Raw genomic sequence first — 13,202 nt, 5'->3', positions numbered from 1 at the left:
AAAGAAAATTTATCTAAGACATTAACTATTAACAATAACTAATCCTAACTATAGAAGCATATCAGCTAACTTGCTGGGAGAAAGGACAACACCAGGTTCAGTCCTGCAGCAATGCCTGGCAAAAAGGAACTAAGTGTGGGTTGTGGCCCTTATATCCTTGACAATGAGAGGATGGTCGGGGCAGACCTAGCCCCCTGCACATAGGTTATTCAAAAGAATCCAATCTCATACTCATTGGCACCAAGACTGGAATCTGTGCACAGAATTACTCGAAGTACTGAATCTAGATCAGGGCTTCTCAAACTGGGGGTTGTGACCCCTCAAGGGGTTGCAAAGTTATTACTTGGAGGGATCGCGAGTTGTCAGCCTCCACCCCAAACCCTGTTTCGCCTCCATCATTTATAGAGTGAAATATTTTTTAAAAGTGTTTTTAATTTAAAAGGGGGGGTCGCACTCATAGGCTTGCTGTTTGAATGGGGTCACCAATACAAAAGTTTGAGAACCACTGATCTAGATCTTGTGAATAGCAATCCAGTGCTTCTGCTTTACAAAAGAGCTCAACCTGTGCACTAAAGACACGTTTTAATGAGATACCCTACTAAAAAGAACATCTAGATAATATGTAAATGCATACAGGAGTCCTCACTTCTGATATTCTGCAGAGGGCTCTACAAATCATCAGGCTGGGCTTGTCACTGCAGACTGGCATTTGGTGTGGTATTCGCACTGGTATCGTATGTACTTACAAAGAAGTTTAATTGTAATTCAGCTTTTGTTAATGGATTGTGCTAATAAAGTGTGATCCTATAACGAAAATAGGTTTTTTTTCCCCATGCTACACTTAAAATAACACAAGTTTAAAAGGAGACACTACAGACTCAAAATACTGAGAAAATGAATCAGACAGAATAAATAGAAAAATTTACTACATTCCATGTACTAGTTCCCCCCCCCTCAACTACCCACCCAAAAAAACCACCAACACTAAAACCCCTGCCATGTCACTGATACTGTGCAGAATAGAAACTCAAATATTTCAATGAATAAGGAAAGTTACGGCTTAGCCTCTGAGAACAAAGCTAACGGAAAGCTGCTTTATCCTGGAGAGCCTTGGATGACACTGGCTGAGCCTGTCTTGAAGGTCTCCCTCCACTGCTCAAAAACTAAGCCATCTTGCTGTATTTAGAACTTTTTTCTAGACCACCCACTCAGACACAGATACACAAACCACATGTGCTAGGAATGTCTGCCCTGCACTGAAATCAATATCACCATTACAACCTTATTACTTGCACAGCCAGGCTTTTAGTACAACTCATTTGTTTTATCTTTTCACTACCTTTCATTTCTTTTCTTAATGGTTTGTGCGTATTCCCTTTTCTAACCTTTAGAAACTTTTGGAAATTGTTTAAGGGGAGAAATTGTGGGGAAAAAAGTTTTAAGTACCAGTACATCTTTCTTTCCCCTTTGGTGGAGATTAGCTTTACTTCTAGGTCTTAACAGAAACATATAATTGACAACTTAACAAGCCTACAATTTCCTGAACGGGACACAGACCTTGAATTCTTTTTGCATCCAGCAGTAATGATGAAAGGCAATCATTTATGCCATACTCTTATAAGAGATGAGGGCCAAGTTTATTAACGGGAGGATCAGCTTTACAGCACAGGTTGGGTGATGGAACATAGGAAAATGCATGACCCATTTGAAGTGACATCCAAGAGTGGGAGATTTCCAGCTTGAGCTATCCCCATCATGATGAAAATGCACCTCCTGTTGCATTCACAGATGAACATTTCACTTTGCTCAGTCTTCATGCTGAAAAAAAAAAAAGCAAAAGGTATTGCTTTATGGCAGAATGAATCAGCCTGATGTAGAAAAAGCGAATAGATTAGATAGAATACTCACCATGAATATTAATCAGATATTAGTGTCTCAAATCCATTTCATGATAACTCAGATGTTTGTACCCTACTACAATCCACTTAACTCTCAGATCCTTAGGGTCAACAACAACCCAGCTATACGAATAATGCACTGAAGAGCCTCCACCCTGAATATTGTGTCCTGCTATTTTAAACAAGATCTAAGTGCTGATCAGCAAACAGTATTCTCTCCATTAATGTAAGGAATTATATTCAGCCACCTAATGTTTTTTTATTTAAATCAAAACTGAAAGGGCATTGTTCTCATTGTGGTAATATTTCTCCTTCCTGTCTAGTCACTCTGGCACTTCTTGCTGCTCAACTAAATGCAGGGCCCTTGTATAATTGTGCTTTGATGTAAATTTGTCTGCTCTCTCACTCACAAGACCAGCCTTGTAAACTTACTTGTTCTAACTGCACTAATGCACTGGTTAAGTCACATGCACACACAAAAACACTTCAGAAATAGGAGTTGTAGTCCCATCGTCCACTAGAATTTCTTAATCCTTTCATGCCCTAGAGTAAATTTTCCAGGTACGCTATCCAGCACTGGGAAATGGGCACCCATGAACAGTCTGTGCTAAGGAATTATTGTTAAAACAGTGTAAAAACCTTCACAAAATACAATATATATGGTTTAACAATTAGGGAAACTGTTGAGGTTCAGAAAAACATCTGTCTTGTACTTGTTAATCTTTAGAATAAGTTTTACATTATTTATTTTTATAGTGCCTGGTAGCTCCTGCCATGGTTAAGGGCCTGTCAGCATTTCCATCATAAGCCTCTATTTCAGTTTACTGTAGTAGGAGTGCCAAAATACATATTTACACTTTAGACAGTAGCACCTTTGTCTTTCTGATTTAAAATCCACTCTCTCAAAGTCCCCTAACTACAGACTGGATGGAGCAGCCACAAGTGACTGAGTAAATAATACGATTTTAAGTGGAGTCTAAGTCAACTCCAACTTAGCATCAAGCTGTAGAAGTCAATGGACCAATATGCACACACAAAAATGCAGATTTAAATACAAGCCTGCTGAAAGATACGGTACACACAATTAAAATGCAAGCAAGTGATGGAAGATAGAAAAGTAATCCAGATGGAACAAAGAAATATAACACAAGAGCAAATCAAACATTCTCCTCCAGACACTGCTTGGATGAGATAATGCACATGACAACAAAAAAGGACAAGTTTCTCTACGGACCTCTAGCTACTTTCCCATCAGCTCTGCAAGCTCCAAGTAATAGGGTTTGAAATTTATGAGGTATTTCAAGAGGTCAGAACACTAATGTAGCTTCTAAGAAATCCAGATAATAATTACACTTTTCACTGACCTGAAACAGACTGTCACATACTTAATTTCATTCTGAAAACTAAAATCTGTCCTAAGAATCTTTTTTCTTATGAAGTCTTAATAAAATATTATGTAGGATCTCGCCAACCACAAGTACTATGTTTGCTTTACTTTTGAATGTATAAAAATAGATTTTACCTAAATTAATAAGGGACAAATTCACAGATGGAAATAACTAAAACACCTCTTACACTTCAAAGACAGTTACTGATTCAACACAAATGTAGTTATTTCACGCTTTACCTTTGATTCTCAATTAATTTTACTTATTTTTTTGCTCAACCTCTTTACCATAGCTTGTGCCACCAAATACAGGTCTATTTTGTAAGAAGTTTCCTCTTGTGTTAAGGTGGATTAAGACACCTTTTTAAATTTAGGGGAAGTTGAAGTTTTCACGTGACCCAAACTTCTACTAAAAGGTTATCCCCCTTGGATAGCCAATTCCTGAGGTGAACATTTAGTTAGTTTCAAGAATAAAGTTTCAGGGGGGTGGCCGTGTTAGTCTGTATCCACAAAAAACAAGAAGTTTAGTGGCACTTTAAAGACTAACAGATTTATTTGGGCATAAGCTTTCGTGGGTAAAAAACCCATTTCTTCAGATGCATGCATCCATGCTTCCATGCATCTGAAGAAGTGAGTTTTTTACCCACGAAAGCTTATGCTCAAATAAATCTTAGTCTTTAAGAATAAAGTTGTGCTTTCCATGATATACAATTGTTACTCTCTAATTACAGTGTTCAACTAGTGATGCAAAAGAGGGTTTTAAAATATTGCTTACTGCTAACCTCTGTCTGGTCAACTTAATCCATTATCCAAATTCATTCAGTTAATTTTTTTTTAAATAGGTCGGTACTAAATGAAATCCCAATCCTTTTATTCTCTTGCACTTAAAAGCTAATGTAGCAGTTGTAAGGTAGAGCGTATGTGAAAAATTTTTAACTGGTTCCCAAAGATCAATGCTCAGAAACATAGTGGATTTAGGTAGGGTTTTTATGATTTTTCTTTTAAGAGAAATATGACTATTTGAAATTAATTGAAAAAGGATTTATTTTGTTTCTGCATACAAAATTGGATGAAAATAGCTAATGTAAAACTTTTTTGTTTTTTAAAGAGACCAACGCTTAGTGACTCTTATTCTATCAGAATTTTGTGGAAAACTCACTTTACAGTTAACACACACAAAATGCAGCTGCAGTCTGTTTATTTCCCAATCTTATCAAATTAGAGAACTAAGATTTTATTTAAGGACGATCAAGGATTTATATGAAATTCAGAGGTAAAGTTATATTGCTATTGCAATAGTCTCCCTTTTATATGGGCTTCCCTACCCTTTCACCCCCATTCATATGTACAATAGAAGTTGGCTAGTATTTCTATGGGTAACATGACTTATTTCACCAGTTATTTAAAACAGCAGGATATTCAATTCATGCTAGAAGAAATCTTGGGCTCCCTTCCCCTCTTGAAGCTCAAGAGTTTTTACCACAAAATTTAGTTAGAAAAGTCAAAATGGACCAGACTCCACATGTATCTGATTTAACTAAAAAGGTAGTAAGTTGAATGTGCACTATTAGTTCAAAGACTTTTTTAAAGATTGCTTTTAGATTTCAAAACATTTTCATATAAAATGTTGACAAAAATTAACCCCACCCTCCAACATGCCTTCCCCACCCTCCCATCATCATCCTCCCAATGTCAAAATGATTTTTAAAGACGTTTCCCACAACAATTGCACATTGAGACGTGGACTTAACAACATAACGCTTCAAGTATGTTTCATGCCAATCGTCAATAAGAGTCATAACATTACTGAAAAAAGTACACTTGTTCTTTTGGAAGCCTGAAAGAGACTTTCCATGGGAGTATGGTTAAACAACATTTTAAATTAAAAAAACTGGAAAAAAAAACAAAAAAACCCCAAAATAAAATATACGATTTTCTTTGGACTTAAAGAAACAGTGTTAATAATTCCCATTTGAATATGAAGAAATAACCCCAGCAGGACTCTAGTTTCACTGTACTGCACAAAACCATGTACATGAAACAATAAAACATACAGATACTACCATTGTTCAACTGTGAATGAATATACTACATCTGGCATGTACGCATACATGGGAAATATACTGGCCTCTCTGCAAACACGTTTTCTTAAGGCTGAACAAACCTTCGGATCCAGAAGTATTTCTTAATTTCATTCTCTTTTCATCAGGATCAAGAGTTTAATTTCCCATAAAGAGGTGACGGTTTCATAATGAAATCATCATAATGAGATCACAGAGCACTGATTTCAAACTATTTGTAAATTCTCTGGATTGCACACATATGCAAAATATTCCTCATTTTAAGGAAGTGTACATGGAAGAACATTTGTTTTCACAGACAAGAAATCCTTCTGGAAACGCAAGCAGATTACTCAACAGGTACTGAAATTTGGAAAATAATATATATATATATATATATATATATATATATATATATATATATATATATATATTCCAACATGTCACTTTATAACAACGAAGATATTTTTTCAAAGAAAGGATTTTAATTTATCAGATGTAAAAAAAAAAGTCTAATCAGACCATGTACTGTATGAACAAACAAAAATACTATGCCAACAGTTTTTATGGTAAAGGTGAGTCACACACTGGCAGCAGAAGAGTATTGAAACTCGCAGTAATAAATAGTTCCAAATTAAGAATTTTCTTACAACATTTCCTTAGAAAACAGGACCAGTATTCCTCCTTTTATGGTGATCCTGTAGAACACCTTCACTTTTATATATATCTAATATTATAACATTAAAACAGACACAAGAATGTTGATGACAAACAATGCTGGATTCAGGACAGTACACAGTAACACTTTTTTGTTACAAGTCCTACTGGTTTATTGACTAAGGCTAGACAGCAAGTCATATGATCCTATTTGGTGCATTTTTTACCATGGTCTAAGATCAATAAATGGATAGAGCCAAGGACCTGTGGTCCAACCCACTGTGGCAGACTGGAGACAAATATTAGGGCCACTTTTTGGTCCCCCACTTCGTACCTTGTTTCCTGGAACTGCAAAAGTGGAAACAAGACTATAGTGTTTTAAGTGACTAGAGAAAGTCAGCAATAAGTGGCATTTTAACATGAATAAGGTTACTAGGCTTGTGATGGTGCTGCATCAAAGGAGCATACATGGAACCCGAGTACTTGTAACATCTGGTAGTGTCATTCCCTCAATGACTTTAGAATATATGTATGCAATAATAAATAGATCAGTTATGTAATAAGGCAGTGTGTTGAACATGCATTCGTCTTGTGGACTGGAACACCACAGAGAGATACATGATACCATACACATTCATTAAGAACAAGTTTTTTTGTGTTTTTTTTTGTGTTTTTTTTTTTCAAGGCTATCCAGGCTAACTCTTCCAGAGCATTTCCTTGGTGAGAAGAGCGATCCTCTGAGTCTTGTCACTTTTCCTCTCCTTTATCAAGAGATGATGACTGGCTTTAAAGAAAAATAAAGCTGAAGAGGGTTGGTTTATTTTTTTCCATTTTGGTTGCATCACTTTGAATGTTTTATTTAAAAAACAGTTTTTGATGCAGCCAGATGCTGTATCCTCAGGATGTTCCAGATGTTTCCAGGTAACTCTGTAGTTTACGGACTGTGGTTTTGTCCAGTGAGCAAAGGTCAAAGTCAAAGGTTGTGTTTGTGATATGAAAGTGTCCAGTTTCTTCTATAAGGTTTACAATCTGGGAGGGGAAAGAGAAAAAGAATATTTAGGTGAAAATTCCACCCATTTCATATTTTTACGAGGTACTGCACAATTGAATACTCCTACTAAAGTATTACAGTATAATGAATATGAACAAGTCCACAAGACCACAATTCCAAAACAACAAATAGAACAAAATCAGAACCTTTTATGTTAATTTCCCCTTCCATCCCTCCCCTGAAGTTCTAGTAGTTTTGACAAAACAGAATCTTAATTCAAACTACAACTGTTTGTTTCCCCAGAACATAACCAATAAGGCTATCCAAAACTAAGGCCAAACTCTATATTCAGCTAATTTCCAGCTGGAATTAACACCTAACAATAATTATTAGCACCGAGAAGAGTTTTTTTTAATCTTAAAAGCCTTTTACAAATTGCTAACTAATTATTTTTAAAAAATCTTTGAGAGGTGTGGAGGTAAAATTTGTGTCTAGCGCATTTAACTGGCTCATAGCTAGGAATTCTCTTATTACAGGACATGATTGGTATTAAACCTTTTGCAAGTACAAACATTTGTAATATGTTTACCCTTAAAGAGGAAAACAAGGTCAAAGAGTTTTACAAGACAGAAATTGAGAACCACAGGCTAAGACAAAATGGTAAAAGAGAAGGAAAGAGGCACTATCGTAAGCTACGGCAATAAATATACTTACATTAAAACTAATTATATAATCTGTGTATATTTAAATCTACTAATAATAGATTGTAAACTGTTTGGGACAGAGACAGCATTTTTATGTATTTGTACTGCCCTAGCATAATGGAGTCATGTCCACCTAGGGGCACCAAATATAAAATAATATATTTGTTTATAAAATGTCTTATGTATGTTTGGTGTTTGTTTTCCCATATGTGGGTCTGGTTTACCTGACACTTTGATAACGTTATCAAGCTTATTATGTAATACTTGGCCTTTGATGACTGTTGGGACCCCATAAACTCTTGGAGGGGGGGAACAATCGTTACAAAATAGTTACCAGTTTAAAATAAAACTTCACAAAACACAACTTCACAAGTTCAGTTACAGTGGAAATCTCAACAGATCTTGCATCAATTGTTAATTCCAGGAATATATGCTACATCTTTTGGATTAACAACTCTACATTAAGTATGATATATTGTAAACCAAAACAGGTGCTTAAAGTTAAACCACAAACTAATCTCATCAGGAAGACAAGGGGAAACTCCTTTACCTGGTGAGACACATATTGCTCAGATTACCTAGTGTTCAGACATGTCCCGTCAGAAAAGGGGTGGTGGGGTCTTGCCAGGAATGGTGAAGAGCATAAGTGAGCTAGTTCATTTCACACTAAAGCTAGGTCTATTGTACACAGCTTTTAGCGACATGGCTGTGTCATCACAGCTGTGCCGCTAAAAGTTGTGCAGTGTAGGTGCTGTTTGTCGGCTCTCCTGCCAACAAAAAACTTCTACTCCCAATGAGTAGCATTTGCATTGTCAGCAGGAAAGTGCTCCTGCCAACAACATGCTGTTCACACTGGCACTTGTTGCAGCAAAACTTTTGTCTTTCGGGTGGAGGGTGGAGAGAGGGGGGGTTTAACAAAGACAAAAGTTTTGCCATTCAATTGACAGTGTAGACATAGCCTACGTAAATGATCATTTATATCTGGAAGGAGCAGTTATGCTGAAAGCTGATTTAACTCTGAATAATGTATGCTATATGGCGTGTAACTAGACAAACTAGTCACACTTAGGAGAGGAATACCATTATTTGTTAAATGTTGACAGTGAAGAAGGGGCAAGTGATAGCTCATGGAATCAGACTCCACATGCACCTGCTTTCCATTAGGCAGAACCCCAAGGCACATCTTTCAGCTGGCACACTGAGGGAGATGTGGTATCATGGCAGCTGCAACCCCAGTGAATCTACAATCACATGGATTATCTGGAATAAAGTCACAGAGGGAGCAGAGAAGACCACTACTTCTCTCCACATTCTTTCCATCTCTAGCTGTCTGGGAATTTAGAACACACTCATTGTCATGTCCATTCCACATGTTTAGCCACACCCAAGCTATACACAGCTCATTTAGTTGGGGTAGAGAATTCTTTATCCCAGCCCAAGAATCAAGTTATATGGAGCAAATCCTTGTTGCAAGGGATTTATTCCATTGTTTAGAAGTTAGCCCTTTTTCAAATAGATTGTTCTTCATTCCCTGACTTCAAACATTACAACTCTAGCTTTTCTGAGCTGGATCTTTTAAAAAGTCAATGCCAGTAAGTAGAAGAAACTTCTAATTTGTCTAAAGAAACTTCATCTTCCACTTCAGAGTTAATTCTCACGGCTTAGTTCCTAAACAGTGAGATGACTGATTGGTAATTAACTGTGGTTATGAATTTCCTTGAAAGAACACACACAATTGTCACGCTTACAGAATGAATTTCTATAGCAGCATTACTGAGGTCATACAACTCTGTCTTGGCTAACTGGATTGTGCTTGACAACCCAATAGTGTAATAAATAGCGTTTTATGGATTTTATAGAAAAAAGCCTTCACACTCAGTATTAGGATGAGAGGAAGCAGAAAAGGAACAAACAGAAGCATATATTTCATTTTCTGAGGAAGAGGAAAAATAACCTCTTTGTTTAGTATATTGAAAGAAAAAGGTTCAGTTCAAATGTCTATTTCCCCAAGAGTTTCAAATGCACTTGAAACTTCTTGGCACAATATCATTTAACTACTCTGCAAATGCAACTGTCAAATATTACAGATGTGAAGGGATTTTGAAACCTACAGCATGAGCGAAGAGTATATAGGTGAATTTAGCTCCTCAATTTACAAGAGAAACTAATGAACTTAACTTAAACTATTTAAAAAAACAACTTTGGTACATTTGACACTATAAAATATTCAGGACATTGTTGATCTTGAAAATGTGGATATTTGTGTAGAATTTTTTTATATGGGCAACTGTTAAGGAGATTTCTTTAAATCCTGGACAGGTCAAGACTGAAGATATTTATGTAAACTTAGACTGTAAGCTCTTATGGGCAAGGTACTCTGCTTTTGTATGTATTTGTAAAGCACATAGAACAATGGGGCCATGATCCTCATTAGAAGCTCTGGCTTTTGCGGTAATAAACATTTTCTGCACATGCAGTTCTACTTTTCATTTGATGTTGAATTTTACCAATTTAGTATGAGACTCAGTTACTCTTTCTGAATTTTAAATTACAGCCCGTTTAAATTTTATTCAGACAAATGTCTATCAGTTTCACTAAAACTTTGCATCATACTGTGCACATTACGCTATGCTGTATTACAATATACTTGCACACAATTATGATGTCAAGTCTTGTTCTGAAGAAGTGAGGTTCTTACCCACGAAAGCTTATGCTTCCAATACTTCTGTCAGTCTTAAAGGTGCCATAGGACCCTCTGTTGCTTTTTACAATTATGATGGACATACAGCCCAAACATCTATAATGCAATTGTATAGCCCTGCAGCCCAAGCCCCTTGAGCCTGAGCCAGCTGATATGGGCCAGCTGGGGGTGTTTCACTGCAGTGTAGAAGAGCTCTTTTATTTCAAACTTGCAAGCTTTCATGAGGTTGGATATTAGGAAAAAACTTTTTCACTAGGAGAGTGGTGAAGCACTGGAAAGGGTTACATAGGGAGGTGGTGGAATCTCCTTCCTTAGAGGTTTTTAAGGCCCGGCTTGACAAAGCCCTGGCTGGGATGATTTAGTTGGGGATTGGTCCTGCTTTGAGCAGGGGGTTGGACTAGATGACCTCCTGAGGTCCCTTCCAACCCTGATATTCTATGATTCTATGATAGATAATGGATTCTGACCCATACCCATATGAAACAATCTGTTGTTATAGATGCCTTATTTTGTTTTTGAGCACATTATCTAACCTGTTGTTCCTTTTTCAACAGTAAAAGAAAAACACTCCAGTTACAAATGATGGACAGAATATAGATTAGAATGACAAATCTGGTAAAAATATAATAGTTGTAGTGCAATGTAAATAACTTATTTAAAAAAATAAAGCTGTGACTAATCCAAAGACAACATTTGTTTAATTTCTCCCTCCCATTTTTATTCTTTCAATGAATGGTTCTTCCTGCCTGTACCAGAGAGGAAGAGGCTTACTATACTAAGTTAATTAAATAATGTGCAGTGGGGCTCTGAACTGGAGGATTGGACTGCACCATTTGGAAACAAGGTAAAAGTGACAGAGAAGAAGGCCTCTTTCAGAATTAAAAATGCTCTTTCTAACTAACTACATACATTCTTTCAGTTTGGATTTCAATTAGGTCAGAACTCTGAGTACCGATTATCCAAGTTCAGACACTACTCCTGAAATTGATTCTGGTTTATCTGCACTACATTTAAAGCTGTGCCTCTCAGGTTTAGTTTTTTTTCCACTGTGGGACTTTTAATCTAATACATTCTACTTCATCTATCCATTGGATCATTAACAATCCACCCAACCCCAACCTTTTCCATCTCCTCAGGTCCTGCACTGAAATTAAGAGCAAAATGTTAAATGATGAAACAAAATACTAGATACCAGACAGCAAATAACTATGATATGTGGCAACTTCTCTCTTTTAGAGATAGTCCAACCTCCTTTTGTAAAGTTAGGAATGTAATCCACATCACTAATACATCATCTCCAAATACAACTAGTTCATAATCAAGATTATGTACATTGGAGAAGGTAGCCTTCCTTTGAAGAATTCTATTTAACATGTTTCTCTGGGATACTGTGCCAAAACAGTATCCTTGGCTAACTTCCCTAACAATATACTTTATTTTTTAAATATAAAAACACTTAAGAGTGTTAACATGCATTTTTAAGAAACGTGTACAACTTTAAAAAGACAGATAAAAACCTCTTTTATTGAGCAGTATCTACCTCAGGCTTTTTAAGCCCCAGACTAATTAATATTAACATTTTAACCCTATCCCTCATCCTGGTCTCAAGAAATATATCCACTGTGTCAAGGGCACCTGATAAATCAGAGTGAAATGAACCCCAAAAGTTTTAAGAGATATACAAAAATAAATCAGGATAGACCCTGAGAGATCTATGAAAAGCTTCTAAAATTTTGGAGTTCTTGACTGCCTGCCAACGAGAGTAGTGTTCATGACTTCTAATATTAGCACACACATCCTTACGCTATTAAAAATACTAGAAAAAGAATAAAGGTTTAGATTAGTTGCCAGGAAGCCTGACAGTTATAATGTTAGAAACACAACATTAAAATGTTTTATTCTGAGTATCCAGGCAGCAAAGTCCAAAAAGATCCCATTTGTGAGCTTTGCTTTTCCGCTTTAATGTACAATTCTGTTTACATAACGTCGCTCCGGCTCAGTTTTATCACCATCCATCACGCCGCAACAATTTATCTGTCTTAAACAAGAAAATGAGCATGTGTGCATGAGGGGACTAGAGTGCAAATGACGACAAACCCATTTTCAATGTATGGAGGGTTTTAAACCATTTGATAGTTCCCAGATTTGCCAGCTTCCCTCAGATGCCCACATTTTCAAAACTTGGGTGCCCCCTGAAGTTAAGCACCTAATTCTATATTTAGATACCTAAATGAATGGCTTGTTTCTCAGTGGTGCTGAGCACTTGCAATTTCCATTGGTCACTCCCTATTCCTAGGCTTCAGAGCCCAAGCCACAGCTTCAAAGTGCTGTCTAAACAGCTATTTCTAGAGCTCACCCATTAGCCTGAGCCTGTTAACCCATACTGGGAGGCTCACTCCCATGGACTGTGTAGACATACCCAATGGTGCTCACTGTTTTGGAAAAGCCCTTGACTTTGACAGAACTATGACAGCTTACATGAGTGGAGGATGTGCCCCCTTGTCCCTAAACGTATGAGTCAAAATCCTGGCCCATTGAATTTGATGGCAAAATTCCCAGTGACTTCAATGGGGTCAGGATTTCACCCATAGTGACTAAGTATGGATTCAGGCACCTAACTTCAGGGAACCAAGTTTGAACCCATTAGTTGAGATGTAAGCTTGAGTATTGGTAAACGGCTAACTTAATCTGCTGCTGTTTCACTTCTAATTGCATAAAAGCTGTTGCATTATTAAAAGAAATCTCAGTCCCTTCTATTTATCATACATATTCCCTAGAAGAGAAAATGGGGAAGATTATTTTTT

General features: G+C 36.7%; 1 protein-coding gene across 7 annotated transcripts in view; it reads right to left on the bottom strand.

Moving 5' to 3' along the window:
• Nucleotides 1-6,150: 6,150 nt before the first annotated feature.
• MLLT3 (MLLT3 super elongation complex subunit) overlaps nucleotides 6,151-13,202 on the bottom strand; it is a 210,693-nt gene continuing 203,641 nt past the window's right edge. For 6 of the 7 annotated variants that reach the window (XM_042850548.2, XM_005297691.5, XM_042850550.2 and 3 more), the window contains one exon: nucleotides 6,819-7,031. In XM_042850548.2, the coding sequence (XP_042706482.1) occupies nucleotides 6,900-7,031 (132 nt within the window). In that variant the 3' untranslated portion in view covers nucleotides 6,819-6,899. Of the gene's footprint in view, nucleotides 7,032-13,202 lie in introns of all 7 variants that reach the window. The other variant, XM_005297692.5, reaches the window with a different exon arrangement.

Source organism: Chrysemys picta, chromosome 6, assembly GCF_011386835.1.
Source record: "Chrysemys picta bellii isolate R12L10 chromosome 6, ASM1138683v2, whole genome shotgun sequence".
Classification (NCBI taxonomy): Eukaryota; Metazoa; Chordata; order Testudines; family Emydidae; genus Chrysemys; species Chrysemys picta.
The sequence above is the reverse complement of the archived record's forward strand: the minus strand, read 5'-3'. Positions and strand labels throughout refer to the sequence as shown.